Source organism: Urocampus carinirostris, chromosome 16 (genome assembly GCF_059441175.1).
Source record: "Urocampus carinirostris isolate Australia breed hairy pipefish chromosome 16, RoL_Ucar_1.0, whole genome shotgun sequence".
Classification (NCBI taxonomy): Eukaryota; Metazoa; Chordata; class Actinopteri; order Syngnathiformes; family Syngnathidae; genus Urocampus; species Urocampus carinirostris.
The window spans coordinates 20,979,086-20,997,236 of NC_142364.1; the positions used below are offsets into that span (position 1 = coordinate 20,979,086).

The 18,151-nt window shown below is 39.6% G+C and overlaps 1 protein-coding gene across 3 annotated transcripts in view; it reads left to right on the top strand.

Moving 5' to 3' along the window:
- dym (dymeclin) overlaps positions 1-16,653 on the top strand; it is a 76,886-nt gene extending 60,233 nt beyond the window's left edge. For all 3 annotated transcript variants that reach the window (XM_088319620.1, XM_088319619.1, XM_088319621.1), the window contains one exon: positions 13,605-16,653. In XM_088319620.1, the coding sequence (XP_088175746.1) occupies positions 13,605-13,754 (150 nt within the window). In that variant the 3' untranslated portion in view covers positions 13,755-16,653. The remainder of the gene's footprint in view (positions 1-13,604) is intronic.
- The last annotated feature ends 1,498 nt before the right edge of the window (positions 16,654-18,151 follow it).

Here is an 18,151-nt window from a genome sequence, read left to right on the forward strand (position 1 = left end):
TTTGTCCTAAAGTCTGGTCACGTTTTTTATTTTTAAACACATTTTTGGCATATTGTGAACTCACTTTATATCATAGAACTTGGCCTGGCTCCAGTGATTTGCTTTAATCTTGCAAATTGATGATTAACAGTAACTAACCAGTAACTAAATTATAATGAATGCTTTTTTTAACATGTTATTCATGTATCATTTTTTTTCCGATAAACCAATCAACAAAAAAAATCAACAAAATCTATTATTATTGGTTGTACTTATGTTGATGTAATTCTCAAATTCTCAAATAGATGGCACCCATGAATTTTGACCTCTTTATTTAATCTCCAGTAGACATCACCTAAACAGACAAGCAAATGTTCAAAGACGAAGATTCTTAGGAATTTTATCTTTCTGCCTACTGAGAGATTGGTGGATTTTTTTTTTTTGCTTCTTGTTGTGTGGATTTAGGGAACAAGGTTTTACAATTTCAAAGCACCCAGTCTTGGTGTTTTCAAAGGCCTTTCGGTGACGTTAACATTTGTGGACCACTTTGCTAACTGACAAAACTCTTGCTCTTGATCAATGGCAAACTGTTCGCCCAAAACATGCAAAAACAATAGCATTCAAATTCTGTCACAACTAAAACAGGGGTTTTAAATGCAATGGCCTCGGGGAAGACCGACCCTCATTCTTGTTTGTGGGTGTGTATTGTCTGTTGTTTTAGCAACTCTCATGGGCAGTGGTTGTGGAATGTGTTGTTTAGCCTATCGAAATCTGCCTTATTGAGCAGCGATAACTGACAGACTCTCTGGCTCCTGAGGACAGGGGCCAAGGGAAGAGGGCGGCTAGTTATCTCTAGACCATGGGCCTTTCTCCGACCAGAAACTTGCTCACATTAGGAATTCCCACTTCTAAATATTTTAGACAAATAATTACATAATAACATACCCTTATCTGAAACTTGTATGCAGGCAAGGAAAACGTCAAGAACCTCAGCATGAGAAAAATTGTAAACTTTGAGAAGGGGCCACACAAGAGTAAATCTCCCTTCCAGGGTGACCAGGCTGCAATATATGTGATTTGGGTAACAAAACATAATCAACATCAACATTAAACTTAGGTAATAACTAAAATTGTTCATGACATCCAAGACAGTGACAACGCAGCTTAGTGCGTGTGATAACATGGCTCAGGTCCAAGTGCTGGTCCGCTGACTCTACCACCAGCCTGGGCTCAGAAAAGGACAGGAAAACACAAGTATGAGGTCAACATCAATTATAAGCTATGGAATATTATATGTGTCTTAAGCCTAGATATCAACACTTCCAATGAGGTTGCAGATCTTCTCGAGGGGCAGGGCATTCCACTGCACCAGGACTCGAATGGAGAACGCTCTTGATCCTGCAGATTTTCTACTTGGCTCTTGTAGTCACAAGTAGAGCAGGAACATAGGCTGAAATAAAATCAGACAGATAAAATGGATATGTCCATGCAAGCTTTTTTATGTTAGCAACAGAATCTTAAAGCCAAGAAGAGATCCGTAGAATTTGAAAAGTAGAAAAAGACTTGTTTTCTCACCCTTCATTTGAGACTTATTTTGTCACGTTGAATGACTCCAGTATGTTATATAAGCTATTTGCAGACATAACAATCAAAGTGATTAGACATTTTGAAATAAGTTGGCACAAACACACAATAGATCAAAAGGTGAATATGCAATTCAAATCTGCACTGCAGTTCCTTGTAGGAAAGTAGACTATTTAATGGTACATCAGCTTTTTTCACTGCTTCAAGGAATTATTTTCATATGAATATGTAATTAAGTGATAGATTGTTTTTTTAATCTAAATGGGGGACTGAAAAATGAGAATATATGGATTATTAGTGATCATTTTAACATCCCATGCAGCCCATAATGGATACATTTAGACAATATTACCTTCTTGGTAAGTATTTGATCATTTTTTCCAAGGGATGCCCGTTGTTCATCATGGAACTAATCCACGTTACGATCTTGTTTGAAATTAAAAGTAACCTATTATACAATTTCACAAAAATATATTAAAGTAGCAAGCTATATACTTTTTTCATTAATTAAAAAAAATGCTCATAAACCTTGGAGTTACCTGAAATGTATTGTAAGCATATGAGAACTCATACTTTATAAACTGTGTTTAATTAAAATGAAAAAATATATTTTACAATGTAAGAAGGTTATTCATCTTGACCATAATTTAAATCCAACTCCTTTATAAATCCCAATGTGTGTTTCCACATGACTTATTGGCTCCGAAACGGCTGAACCGATTTTCTTAAAAATTGACACTGTTAAACTTTAGGCCTCTGCAAGTGTCTTTGCCTAAGTTTCATGTGAAAGTACCCCAATAAAAAACAACAAAATTGATAATCGCCTGATTTGCTTCTGTGGTGTCTCTAATGCCTTCTGGCGGCCAAATTGGGTACAGCAGCTGCCAACCACCGACCACTCCAAACAGCGGAATCTAATCTTTTATCAAGGGCCATTTTCTTGTATTTCATATTTGTCAACCTAACTACCAACACCTACCGTAGTATTGGGCCTGGGAAGAGTGTACATCTCTATAAAGGTTAATAAGTTGCTAAAAGACACATGAAACATTGTTTTAAAATATTGCTGTATTTCTTGACAGCTATAACAAATATTAACATTTTCATTACATTTGATCATCCATCATAAAGAATATTGAAGCCAATATAAAAGTTGTAACTTTTGGCAAGTTGTTAGTGTTAACATCAGCAACTAAAATTATATTGGTGTTTCGGATAATGGGTCAAAATAATCTGCCCTCCAAAAGTAAAAATGTATTTGGATTTTATAGTTAACCAAAAGTGTTAAGAAATTTTAGGTGTGGGCTCATACAGGCTCGAAATATTATATAGCAGTGGCCCCTATTGTTTCTGTACCACAGACCGGTTTAATGTCTGACAATAGTCTCACGACCTGGCCCAATCATATTAGTAAGAATTATGATAATAATAATAGTCAGCTGAAATACATGTATTCACTGAATCACTAAGGATCTAGATGACATTGGAAAAGACATTCAATTTCATCACACTATTCTTCCTCATGGTACCACATTGTATGACGTAGTTTTAAGTCAAGTCATGTTTATTTGTATAGCCCTTAATCACAAAGAGTCTCAAAGGGCAGCCAAACTCGTCCTCATAGTTCTCTATTACAGCGTCTAAAAACGTGGCACTGTAAGTTAAAATAGTTTGATGATGAGATAAAATCGAGTCAATCTTATGTCATCTATAATCCTAATTTCATAGCAGTTAGGATTTGGCATTCTCACCACCGCAATCCAGGTTCAATTCTCTGCATCCAATGCTGAGCATTAAGTGGTCAGCAATATCTGTTGATTGATAAATCATTGCGAAAATACAGAAATATACTTATGAGTTTTTTAGGTAAGAATATGTGTGTATATGCTAATAAATACAGTATATGCAAAAAATAAGGCAACTGTATTTTCTTTGCGACCCATCTGCGGCCCCGGTGCTTGCCGACCAGTTTTCTTTAGTATTCAAGTAATCCAAACTTCAAGTTTAAAATTGTGGCATATAGCAAACAACTTTAGCATGCTATCATTCTATAGGTTACAAAACTGCTTGAAGAATACAAATCGATGGATTTATTTCTGCAGTAAGACAAAACTACTGCACAGAGTAAAACGTTGTCAAGAAAACATAAATCTATTATTCCTTCCAGTGCGGTCTGTGCACTGAATCCAGCTCCCCAGGATGGTGAGCATTGTAAGATTAATAATAGATGGTCTTTTTTTGACAGATCGCCAAGCTCTGCTTATGTGTATGTTTCTGAGAGGTTTGTTTTTGACAGATTACAGTGCTGTGCCTTTGTGAGTCTGTATGTGTATCTGATGGCGGCTCAGGCTCGTTCCTTAACTCTCATTTTTCTCCGTCAAGCCGAGCTCTTGACAGCGGGAAGGGAACACGGCGCCCTCGAGTTAAGACGTGAGGCCAGCCAGTCTGTGTCCAGAGGCGAGGCCGCGACCCGCCAAGACCTCCAAAGAACTGATAGGAGCTCAGGCCAAGTGGGCCCTGACAACGCTTCTGACTGCCAGGCAGGGCGAGACGCTGTAGATATATTAAGAGGGGAAGGCGCTGTGCAGACAGCCCAGGCCCCAAGATAATGTTCCAAGAAAGTGCCTGAAATCCAGGGGAAACATGTTGTTTTCAGATACTGGTCGTGGCTTTATCAGATACCCCCAATAATGAAAGAGGAGGAAAGTCTTGCCATTTTGACGCAGTGCTGAGGAGAAACTGTTCGACAAACCTATTTAAATCTGATGATAGTTCTACTAAAGCCAGCTTTCACTTTGTGACTGTTCAATCTTTGTGAAAACACAACACCGTTGAAATGCAAAACAGTCAATCCAGCTCCTTGTGATGCTGAGCCTTGTAAGATTACCATGGATACAAAGATTTGCGTCCACTATAGTGGTCAAAAGCATGAAAACCCTTACCTCAAAGATTATTTGTGTTAATTAACATTAGCATAGTCCAGAAACAACTTGAACTCTTGACAGTATTTTTTCACTTTAAAAGTGAGACACATAGTTTGAGAGGTTCTCAGGAAAGTAAAAGTAGAGTATTTTCTTTATTAAGTATGTTCTTACCTTGCACAAATGAGTTTGCAGCGCCCATATGCTTTATTTTCAACTGCTTTTATCTTACTTATAGCAAAACTATTTGGGGCGTAACACATCTGTTAAGAGAAATGAGGGTGCGGGGGAAGTGCTGGAAAATGACGTCATGCTTGTCCCTACAGGTTTATTTTGTTTCTATTTGTCAGTGTAGAATGAAAATGGTGATAAAAAAGTTAATTCATGTACGTCTAAGAAATGCATGTACGTACACTGGCATCATAAATGAGCTTATAAAGACTGCAATGATGACACAGGTCAGGAGAAGAAAGCCTTGAGTATTAACGTTCCAAATTTTGTACACCTCCTGACTTTAAGGACTCGTGACGTACAGCCCGATTTACTGACTTTTGGAATTTGGATATCGAGGCCAATTATTCAGCCCCCCTCTCAGCAATAGTAGACTTTGGATAATGGATTCCGACCAAAACAGCGCAGTTCATTTCAGGTGTGCGCCTATGGCATGGTTCAGTGGCCCAAATCCCCCCAAAAAGGGTTTGCCCCAGCCCCCTGTAAGCAGCAGCAGCCAGCCGAGGGTAATGGATCACGGCCACAATCGTGCATTTCAATTTAGGCAGGCAAGAACGGGCATCGCTCCCAACAATATTGCCTTCTGCCAGTCCCTGCTCGTAGCAATATGGGATTATGGGACTATGGTTCACAAGCATACTGTTGATCATTTCAGGGCCTACTAGAAAATTGAGTAACTGCAAAAAAGAGCTGCCAGGACTGAAAAATGCCCTCCTGCATGAAATGTGCCCCCTCGCACAAACGTCACTGAAACAACTTTGTATCTCATTGTTTGGGGAATGTTATAGACCCTAAAAACACTGAGCTGTTGCACCTTGCATACCTTGTAGAAATGGCTTGATGTATTTTTGTGGTTGGTGACATTTTACAGACACATATTTGTTTTTCAAACCATTGTGGGTCCACATTAACAACTAGAGAACGACAGATGTGATCTTGTGACCTAAATTCTGCACATCAAAAACCTATCGCAAAATCCAAAGGTTTATACAATTAATACTGGATGACCTCTGCTAAGCATTCTGTCAGAAAACAAAAGCCCAAGAACCACTTTGCGGGCCAAATCCAGGAAACAGCAGGTAGATAGAGGTGGGGCATCAATAATACAAGAGCGCCTCATTATAGGCTGCTGTCTGCACATGCATACAGGATCAAGGCGCATACATTCGGTAATCAGCTGTGGTGAAAGACTGGCTTTTTTACGTTCGGCCTGTCCCTATTCGGCGCTATGCTATCGCTATCACAATGACCCAGACATCGGGGCTAGCGGGGTCACAGGCCATATGCCAGAAAACACACGCAAGCGTACATTGTGTTGAGCGGACAATGCAGCCTCGCTATTATCTGTCTCGTAGACACCAGCTCATCAAATGTTAAACAGCGGCTGTGCTTACCTGTCGCAGCGGAAACACAATATTCCGTTGACATTTTTGTATTTTCAATTAAAATCTCCCCAAATTCGTAAACATGCAAAATTTGAGGGAAATAGTACATGTTTTTTTGCATAAAATCTATAAATATTTTGTTGCTATATTGCAATTATTGTCCGTGATAATACATTTTGAAGTCGGCACGGCTTTAGCATCTTGAGGTGTAAAGTCATCGGAGGAACACAAGCACCCTAGCAAGCCACTTCTAATATTCTTTTACATGTTAATTAGTCAAAGAGTGTTTTAGTAGTTTTTGTGCAGAACGCCTTGTCACTGTGTCGTAGGTGGATGCAGTAATGGTAAAACAAAGGGTGAAGAGTCCAAAAAAGGCTAACTGAAAACATAAAGCACATGCGGCTAACTGGGTCTGTTCAGCAAAATGCGGCCGCAGCCTCGGTGGAAAATCCTGAGCCTGGCTGAGCAAAAAACACGTGGTGAGCAGACAGGCTAATCAGGAACATACAATTAAAACCGGCAATGGCTATGGCAGCAACAAGAAGCTAGCAGGGAATAAACCAAGGGCCACAGCTATCTGGTTAAAAAGCATGCAGTGAGCTGCCAGGCTAACAGGGACCAAAAAAAAAAAGTGGCAATGGCTCCGGCGACAATAGCAAAGCCGGACGGGCATAAACAAATCAAGGAACACGGCAAAACTGGTGCTAATGGCAGGCTAACCTTTAAAAAAAAACAGTGAGTAGCTAGGCAAACCGGGAACCAACAACGAAAAGCAAATGGCAATACATGCGTAGCTGGCCAGGGATAAACCAAAGGACATTGCAAAACCGGCACTTAAATCAAGCTGCTGGCCAAACAACACACAGTGGGCAAACACTGAGCGCCAACGGGGAGCAAACATAAGAGGAAGGCCCTCAGCAGCCCCAATGCTAACCGGGACCTCATCTCATCTCATCTCATTAGCTGCACCGCTTATCCTCAGTAAGGTCGCAGGGGTGCTGGAGCCCATCCCAGCAATCATCGGGCAGTGGGCAGGGGACACCCTGAACTGGATGCCAGCCAATCGCAGGGCACACAGGGACAGACAACTCGCCCGCTCATACACACCTAGGGACAATTTGGACCGGCCAATCCACCTGAAATGCATGTCTTTGGAATGTGGGAGGAAACCGGAGTGCCCGGAGGAAACCCACGCAAGCACGGGGAGAACATACAAACTCTGCACAGGAAGTCCGGTAGCTGGATTTGAACCCACACAGGAGGTTCCCAAGACCTTAGAACTGCGCCTGCACACGCGCTAACCACTGCCCCGTCGTGCTGCCCTAACCGGGACCTAGCCGGACAAAATTAAACCAACCACGCCACATGCAGTGAATAACAAATGAAAAGACACAATTGCCTACCTCCAACCATAAATGGTATGCAATCGCTGTTCACTACAATCGCTTGCTTTTCCTGAGCTGGCCTCACATGTTGTGATAATTTAATTCACCGTTTTGAAAGTGTTGTGATCCTTTAATGACATCACAGCTCTTCCGCAAACAAGCCAGATGGAATTTCGAAACTTTATTTCTCGAATCCCCCAGCGCGTAATATTTTTCATAATTGTGAGGAGGAACACTACACGATCTATGCCTTGTTGGGAAAAAAAATATGTTTGAAAAAACCTTTAATCGCCATGACATTAAGGAGGATCTTACCTATTATGGGACAATTGTAAGGCGACAAAGATAATTGAAATGTTAGCAAGAATCGCTTTCAGTCGAAGGTGGAACTCTGCCGCAGGGTGTCGTACAATCCTAATTTGGATCCACGCCCGATGGCACCTCTTGTTGAAGTTTTCTTATTAAGATTCATGCATAATTCAGTAATACATGAATTGAAAAGGGCAAAAAACATGCCCTCTTGTACTCGAGTAGGATATTCAATCGTTTTCTCTTCAAGTGTTGTTGTCAAATGTTGTGCTAACAGTGTTCATCGTTCAGCAATTTCAATATCAGGACTGCTGCTGTGTATTTTCAAGTAGACTGCCGCTCTATTGAAATATGACTTCCACTGTATTGGAATTCCCAAGTATTGAAATAAAACACTGAAACAGACAGAACGATTCATTTTCTATGCCACTACATTAGGGAGCACAAGTCTACAACGTGTTAATAATAATATCTTGAGCATAAGATAAAACAAAAAAAACATGAACCTTCAAGCTTTGACCAATCATAAACGAAAAGAAATATTCTACTATTGTATAAACATTCTGGTGCAGAGTTCCTACAGCTAAAGGCAAGTTACATTCAAGACCTTTGAAGACTCTTTTATTGCCTTTTGAAATCAAATTTAAGACCAAGCCCACAAAAAAAAACAATCGGAACAAACAAAAAACACAAATATTTTCTGCACTCAATACATTGTACCTCGTACGCATTACCTGGGGTTTGTCTAAGGCCACATTTTCCTAAATGTACACTTTCCCATGGTCGAGAGTAAACACCTCTGTCCGAAATTGCTATATGTATTGTGGGTAGACTAAAATATGCATCTGCTCTATAAGGCCCGACTGAAACCGCATCATTGTTTTGATAATTCCGATATCATGGTCACGTGAGATTGCCACAAAAGTAAATTGGTGACTTATTAAAAAAACAATAGACAAATCGTATTAAATATTTTTAATCAAACAAATATTAATCTTATGTGTTCAAATTTTAAGACTGGATTTAAAACACTTTAAAGCTTATTCTTTTAAGAATAGTAAATTCAATGCCGTTTAGGACTTTTCAAGGATCCTGTGGTATTGCTTCTCTACTTTTACCATACTTTACATTGTTGTTGTTTTTTTACTAATAAAAAGAATTAAACAAAATATATATATTTTCTCTAATATTGAAAACAGTACTGAAGCCACTTAATATGTATCGTCACACTAATTGAAAATTATTTTTTCCATAAACCAATCTACAGTGAAGAAAATAAGTGTTTGAAAACCCTTCTATTTTGCTATTTCTCCCACTAAGAAATTATGGAGGGGTCTGAAGTTTTCATCAAAGGTGCATGTCCACTGTGAGAGAGATGAACTAAAACGAAAAATCCAGAAATCACAATGCATAAATATTTAATGATTTATTTGTGTGGTATAGCCGCAGATAAGTATTTGAACACCTGAGAAAATGAATGTTAATATTTGGTTCAGTAGCCTTTGTTTGCTATTACAGAGGTGAAACAAATCCTGTAGTTTTTCACCAGGTTTGCACACACTGCAGGAGGGATCTTGTCCCACTCCTCCACACAGATCTTCTCTATATCAGTCAGGTTTCTGGGCTTTTGTTGAGAAACACAAAGTTTGAGCTCCCTCCAAAGTTTTTTGATTGGGTTCAGGTCTGGAGACAGGCTGGGCCATGCTTGAATCTTAAAATGCTTCTTATGGAGCCACTCCTTGGTTTTCCTGGCTTTGTGCCCTCGGGTTGTTGTCGTGTTGGAGACGCCAGCCACAGCCCATCTTCAATGCTATGAGTGAGGGAAGGTTGTTCCCCAAAATCGCACAATACATGGCCCCAGTCATCCTCTCTTTAATGCAGTGCACTTGTCCTGTCCCATGTGCAGAAAAACACCCCCTTTAGACCCCCATGCTTTACAGTAGGGATGGTGTTGTTTGGATTGTACTCTTCATTCTTTTTCCTCCAAACACGCTTCGTGGAATTATGACCAAAAAGTTCTAGTTTTGTCTCATGTGACCACAAAAACTTCACCCATGACTCCTCTGTATCATCCAAATGGTAATATGCAAACTTAAGAAGGGTCTTGACATGAGGTGGTTTATGCAGGGGAACCTTTCGTGCCATGCATAATTTCAAATCATGACGTCTTAGTGTATTACCTAAAGTAACCTTAGAAATGGTGGTTCCAGCTCTTTTTAAGTCATTGAACAACTCATGTCGTGTAGTTTCGGGCTGATTCCTCACCGCTTTTAGAATCATTTAGACCCCACAAGGTGATATCTCGCATGGGGCTCCACTCCGATTAAGATTGACCGTCATGTTTAGCTTCTTCCATTTTCTACTGATTGCTCCAACAGTGGACCTTTTTTACCAAGCTGCTTGGCAATTGCTCCGTAGCCCTTTCCAGCCTTGTGGAGGTGTACAATTTTGTCTCTGGTGTCTTAGGACAGCTCTTTGGTCATCGCCATGTTACAAGTTAAAACTTTACTGATTGTATGGTGTGGACTGGTGTCTGTATGCAGCTAATGACCTCAAACCGGTGCATCTGATTCAGGATGATACATGGAGTGCAGTGGACTTCTAGTGGCCGGACTAACCGGTCTCTCAGGGTCAGAATTCTAGATGAAACACAGGTGTTCAAATACTTATTTGCAGCTGTATCACACAAATAAATTGTTAAACAACCACGCATTGTGGTTTCTGGATTTTTCTTTTCAGTTTGTCTCTCTCACAGTGGACGTACACCTATGATGAAAATTTCAGACCCCTCCATGATTTCTAAGTGGGACAAACAGCAAAATAGCATGGTGTTCAAACACTTATTTTCTTCACTGGATGTATATCTTCTAAAAGGCATCCCAACCCGAAAATACAGGTGTAAATATTACCCATCTTACTCCCCTGATTGTCACCCGAGACAGCGTTGTTTGTCGTCTGGACTGCAGTGTAAATAGTACAACAATGCGTGTGTGCGTTTGTGTGTCTGCGGTCCACGCTATCCTGGGGAGTCCGACCGTCGTTAGCGAGTAATCATGTAACTCGGCACCTCGCCGCCGCAGGCTCAGACAATAAGGTCAAACTGTTGTGCAAAACGACACCGCTCCGTGTTCGGTTTCATTTTATTACGCTCCCCTGATGTGTTTACCTGTTATGAGCACAGGTCAGGCACATCCAGCAAAGATGTTTCCTCTTATTTCCCCGGTGTGCGAGCCACGCACCGCCGCTTTGATTCGGCAAACAGGAGCCGGGGGTCAAAAGGCGGGAGAGGCGTCACGCGGCCCCGTTAGTTAAGAGGTCGACCCTCGGACCTCCGAGTTGATCCGTGTCTCAGTGGGACCTGTAAGCAATTCAACTTCTGAGTCAGGTGGAATTACATCTGCTGCTACTGTAGGAGCTTTGAGTGATTGCTTAGTTGCCTCCTGTGTGAAAAGATACCTGCCACGCCATTTCATGGAACATAAACGAGTCTGTATGGCATATAGGTGGCCCCCTAAACCTGATTTAAAATAGCCACATACAAAGAGAAATTCTAAATATTAATAAAGCGTGTGCCAAACATTGATGATTATTTAATTATGTCGTTAATGAAGATTAATATAGTGGGCGGTCAGCAACACTATTTTACTTTTTTTTTATAAGATACTGTTAAGGGAATTTTTTTAAAACTCTGTCACTCCCTACAGTGAAGAAAATAAGTATTTGAACACCCTGCTGTTTTGCTATTTTTCCTAATTGGAAATCATGGAGGATCAGACTTTAACTTATAACATGGCGAAGGCCAAAGAGCTGTCCAAAGACGCCAGAGACAAAATTGTACACCTCCACGAGGTTGGAAAGGGCTACAGAGTAATTGCATATGACCATTTGGATGATACAGATGAGTCAAGGAAGAAATTTTTGGGGTCAGATTAGACCAAAATAGAACTTTTGGTCATAATTCCACTCAGCGTTTTTGGAGGAAGAAGAATGAAGAGTACCATCCAAACAACACCATCCCTACTGTGAAACATGGGGGTGTAAAGGGGGTGTTTTTCCGCACATAGGACAGGACAAGTGCACTGCATTAAAGAGAGGATGACTGGAGTCGTATTATAGTAAGATTTTGGAGAACAACCTCCTTCCTTCGGTCTGAGCATTAAAGATGGGTTGTAGCTGGGTCTTCCAACACGACAACGACCCTAAGCACACAGCCAGGAAAACCAAGGATTGGCTCCATAAGAAGCATATCAAGGTTCTAGCATGGCCCAGCCAGTCTCCAGACCTGAACCCAAACGAAAATCTTTGGAGGGAGCTCAAACTCAGCAACAGCCCAGAAACCTGACTGACATAAAGAAGATCTGTGTGGAGGAGTGGGCCAATATCCCTCCTGCAGTGTGTGCAAACCTGATGAAAAACACAGCGAACATTTGACGTCTGTAATAGCAAACAAAGGCTACTGTACCAAGAAATAACTTTCATTTTCTCAGGTCTTCAAATACTTATTTGCAGCTGTATCACAAAAATAATTCGAAGTGCGCTGCGTGGATGCGTGACACATAAAGCCTTTTTGTAACGAAATCCAAGTTAAACAAGACTAGTTAAACAGAACAATGACACAAGGATAATACAAAAAAAATATGTGAGGGCAGCAAGGCCCAAACGTAATGATTGATATTTTAGGCCCACCCAGCCAAAAATTTGATTGGGTCGGACTTCGACTTACAGGCCCACCTCACTACCCACTACCGATGCTTCTCATATCTCTTCTGTGCCTAGTACATAGGAGCCAGCATGCTCCCTGCTGTGATCCGGCTTTAATTCCCATTGCATCCAATGTTTTTCGGGTGTGATCAGTGATATATTCTGACTAGAGGTAAGATTTTAGGTACGGAGCCCGAACCAAGCCCGAGGTCGGGCTTAAAATGTCAATCAAATAAGTTTGATTTCGGGTCGGGGACGGGTTTCGCGCTGTGTTTTTAAGAATTGTCCTTCTTGTGATGTGATTGAATATAAGTAGTGTTAACCACCACTAGATGTAGCTATCCCTTTAAGAATGTGCGCCACTGCAGTGACGAAATGTTATTAATATCCAGTTCTATGCAATGCCATGATGGTTTGGTGATTTCCAAAATAAACATCTTCGTCATGGTTCTGTTTTTTTTTTTCTCTTTGTGCAAGGTCCGCGCGATGGAATCTGGGTGGGTGCTGTAGCAGAGTATGTCCAAATTGCCCTTACCCCTCCGGATTCCTCAAAAAGATTATAAAAAAGCCTGGGTTTGTTTCCTGCTTGGTACCTTTAATGAGGTCAATTGGGCTGTGCGGGGGGTTTAATACCTACAGGCCGGGTCGGGCTGTTTTTTTTTTTTTTTTTTTAAGAACCGATCTTGGCTCTAATTCCGACTGATCACTGCATAAATACGTTATTGTCTTTATTGATCGTGCAACCCAAACAGTACTTTTAATTCCAAGGGCCTTATAGTCCGGTGCACCTTATTCATTAAAAACGAATCACTATAGATATTTTGCATCCCTAGGATTGAGGTGTTATCAAGCATGGCAATACCAGCCAAAAATATTTGTTGTTTATATCCACAATCACCCTCCCCTAAATATAGTGCATACAGAAAAGGCTGCAGCCTCAGTACATGCATAGCAAGGTCATCATCTATGCTTTTGCGTCTTATCGACTGCAACGCTGAGAGACGTGAGACCTTGAAGAAGCGAGATGTCACTCTTAGCAAATTTCACAAGTGTGCCTTTCCTCTTCATGCATCTTAATCACTTTCCTGAACATCCCTCCCACTGTGCAGAAGTTCCCAGAGCTGAAATTCAAGTACGTGGAGGAAGACCAGCCCGAGGACTTCTTCATCCCGTACGTTTGGTCGCTGGTCTTCAATTCGGGCGTGGGCCTCCACTGGAGCCCGGACGGCATTGAGCTCTTCAGCATGGACTCCGGATGAGGCCAACTTGCGGTTTTTGTATGAGTATGTGTGTCGAAAGGTGTTTTTTATAGGACACTGCTTCATAAACGCTCGGACTTTAAGTTACAGCGCAACCTCATTTTATTATTTTGTCGTTAACCAAACAATCCTTCTGGTTTCTCCACCGGGAATCTTCCTGGAGGCTTGACCTGCTTCCACAGCGCAGTAACGCTTGCATTCGCCATCTGGTTGCTACGGCAACAGGCGACTGATAATCATCCTGGTCGTTGTTTCTCATTTATAGAAAAAGAATTGTATCAAAATATCATTGAAGAGAAACCTCATATGTCACAATCTGGCCCACTTTGGTCAACGGGCGCAAAGCTCATATTGAAATATGGAGAACATGCAAGAAAATATTTACAAGCGCCATGAGCATTTCCTAAATATGCTTAAAATGCTCACTTTTTACGACTGCTTTTTATGGTACACATTTTGGTTTTGAAGGAGCATTAAGGCCATGCTGAACAAATATTTGACTTCAGGAAGATTCTGAAATCGGAGAAACATCTTCAAATATTTAATAAATAGGTTTTTTGTTTTGTTCTGTTTTGGTTTTTCCTTTCTCATTATAATAGGAATGTTTATAAATACCTATAGAATGCACAGGAAGGGAGTGAAATGGTACCATTAACTCATTCAGTGCCAGACATTTTTTACGACATCTACCTTTTTTCAACTGACTCTCCTCAAAAATGAATGAAACTCTAGAGAAGACAAATGTGCATTTTTAAGTAAAATTTAGTTATAAACTGAATTAAAATTTACTGAAAATTAAAAAGCTTCAAGGATGTTTTCTTCCGATATTTGTGCTTCAATTTATTTCTAATTGTGCTTAAAAAGGCAAATTTGTCTCTTGCTGCATTTGATAACATTTTTGTCATGTAGGTGGGAAAAACTATAGCACTGAACGATTTTTGTAATTTTCCGATTTCTTTTACTTCAATTTATACGTAAATTGTACCTTAAAAGGGCAAAATTGTCCTCCTTTGCATGTCATGACTTTTTGGCGGAGTGTTGGAAAAATTCAAATGTAAAATATGTCTTTGGCACAGAATGAGTTAAAGAGGCTCTCATGCTTATTTTCATTCATTGTATTTGAACCAAGATGGACGACTTTTGTCTCAATATTGCACTTCAACTCATTTCAACGTCTTTGATACCACCATGGTGAGCAAATAATACTTTGATTGCTATGTCCTACCGGTAACTAAGATTTTCAATACCAGTTTTGGTTTTGGAGCTGCTTTAATGCAAAGTTAAAGTTTTAAGGCCTCTTTACCTAAAGCAGTTAAGTTGCTTTAATATTTTAACTAATGTGTTCAGTTTCAGTTAATTCAAATTCAAATATAATTTTAAAACTTTAAAAGCATGAACTGCTCTCTTGCCTGTTGTTCTTTGGGTTTGTTTGAGGTGGGATTTATTTATTTTTGTATAGAAACTGTTGAAATTGTTAATTATACAAAAAGAAACTTTAAACGCATTATACCTTATATAGGAGTTGAAGTTTTAACTCATAGTTAAAGCTATAAATCAGTTAACTTTGAGTTAAAGCTATAACTCTTAACGCAAGGATGAAGCTTTAACTCAAAGTAGAAGCTTTAACACGGCCCTTAACAAGAATTGACTTTTCCCTATCACAGCGAGCATATGTCTCATAAAGGTTACAGCGTTACAATCGGGATGTTACGAGTTTTATTGAAATATTTTTCGTCATAGTACTTTTAGAATAAACATGAGATAAATGAATTGACTCCAAATCAGATATTTGAACTATAATTATTCACTTGTACTGAAATTAAGGTTGTGATTTAAAAGTTAAATACTGGTTGTGCAAAATACTATGAGAGGGATTATATGACCGTTAAATTGTTTGTAGTAACCGATATACTTTCAACAATAAAATACGCCCTTCGAATTGGGAATATGTATTGCTCAATAGTTAAAATCATTATATGATAGATAGATAGATAGATACTTTGTTCATCCCCGAAGGGAAATTCACATTTCCAGCAGCATCCCTGAGCTGAGAACAATCGAGAACAATCGAAAATAACACGGGAGCTGCTGGAGTGGCTGCCATTCGTGACGGCGCCGGAAGAAAAGATTCAATTTGAATCATGTACAAACAAACAAACAATTGAATCATGTACAAACAAACAAACAAACAAAATATTCATGTTTCAATAAGTGGAGTGTTAAGGTGAAATGTTCTAGTACTTAATCTAACTTCTATTAAGCAATCTGGAGTATTTTCCTCTTAACTGCTGTGTCAATATTTTTTGGGGAAAAATAAATCATCTTGGGGTATTTTCCATAAAACATACTATGGTAACGCTGTTCATTGATTGATATATAATTCACAGTATTATGAGATGATGAGAAATATTTGATTCTTAAATGTTGAGGTGGGGTTAAAAAAACGTTTTTGTAGGGTCCCCCCACCACCACTTTTAGATTTTTCTATTTGATTTCTAGTTTCTTATCAATTTTGTCGAGGGGAAGGCGTTTCAGTGTGCTTCTAATACTTCATTGTACTGCTTGAATGCATTCAGCTTGTTAAAAATGTTTTATAATATAGCATATTGGAGTATATTTTCAGATGCAGTACTGAAGCAGGTTACTTCACTTCCTTCCTCACGTTGTCTGTCATCAAGAGAAACAAACTGGTAAAAGCAAGTAATCCAACCTTGTCTTCTTTGTATATTTATATGCATGTTTAGCATTTTTATTGAATTTTGTTTCCCCTTGTAAACAAAAAAGCTCCTGAAATGTGTGAAAATAATACAAAATGCTTCCAGTTATACCTGAGAAGCGCATAGCAAGAGGTGAATTATACTTTTTCAGTCGGGGCTTCAATTAAAAACGAGTCAAAGCAGCAGTTGTGTCAAATTATTCACCCTGTGAAACTTCATCCTGGTACAAATTAGATTGATCACTGTCATAAAACCAAAGGAGGGAAGAGTCGCAAAAATAAAGTAGCGTAAATTCCGGACTATAAGCCGCTACTTTTTTCCCTAACTTTCAACCCTGCGGCTTATTCAGTGATGCGGCCAATTTATGTTATTTTTATAACGGCCGACAGCGGCTCTCGGGTGTTGCTACCATTAACTGCCATGTCACAGCCACCGTTTGGGATGAAAGCAATATTATTATTATTAAAGCTTTGAAAACTCTCGGTGTACCGTCTTTCTTTGTAAATATGTGTAACCCATGTCTAATATGTATTTTCAACTGTTTATTTTTGTAATGTATTTATTTGTAAGTATTTTAGACACTTATTCTGATTTGCACGGGTGAACGAAAAATTAGGGGCGGAACTAACGCGGGGTCCCGAGTTTAAGTGGGGACTGCTAAAGGTGAGGGACAAAGGAGGAATGAAGAGGGGGTAAAAAGTTGGTTAAAGAAAAAGGAGTTGCATGAGTAAATGTGTTCATCTGATATATTTTTCCCACCCTCACCTTTGGAAATATACACTTTTTTCCTTGGATTACTTTCAACGGGACCCGGACTCTGCAGGTCTGCATCAAACCTTAAGTACCAGTATCATTTTTCGTTCATTTTGCCGGCTGATTTTTGGACTGTGGACTTTGATGAAGGACATTTAGTTTCAATCGCGGGACTTGAAGTCGGGTTTGGGTTAATTTTTGTGGTTGTTTCACATGTTTAAATGTGGGCGCATGCGGCTTATATACAGGTGCGGCTCGTGTATGTACAAAATCGGTTTTCCTCTTAAAATGTGGTGGGTGCGGCTTATAATCAGGTGCGCTCTATAGTCCGGAATTTACGGCACTTAGTGAAAAAACTACTGAAGCACTGAGTAACTGTAGCAACGTCTTGTTTATTGATTTTGTTTTTAAACAACCATTACGTCCAATCAACAGTAAATTCCAAGTCTGTGTCATTTTAAGTCTATTTACTCAGTTTGTTTAAGTGAACCCTCTGTGGATTAAAAAAAATATATGTGAGGCGACAGCTGTTTACACTGCGCATACAATACCGTTAAAAAAGTTCTTAACCCTGCTCACAAGTGCCACCTGGTGGTAGTTTGGGTCAAATCTAAATAAAAGAAGGTCTCTGACAAAATAAGTGCACCTTAGCAGAGACAGACACGTATTTAGTTGGAGAGGATTTAAGTAACTGCTTTAATGTAGCCCGATGTAGCAGAGTAAGAGTAGTTTCTTCCCCACAAATCTACTGAAGTAAAATTAAAAAGTATAGTGATTTTGAAATACTCCTAACTAAAATGTCCCAAAACGTACTCAAGTTAATGTAAAGGAGTAAATCCAACTCATTACTATCAACCTCTGCATAAAACAGATAAAACATTTGTAGAAAAATAAAAAGCGAGACAGTGTTAGTAATACAAGGTTTGA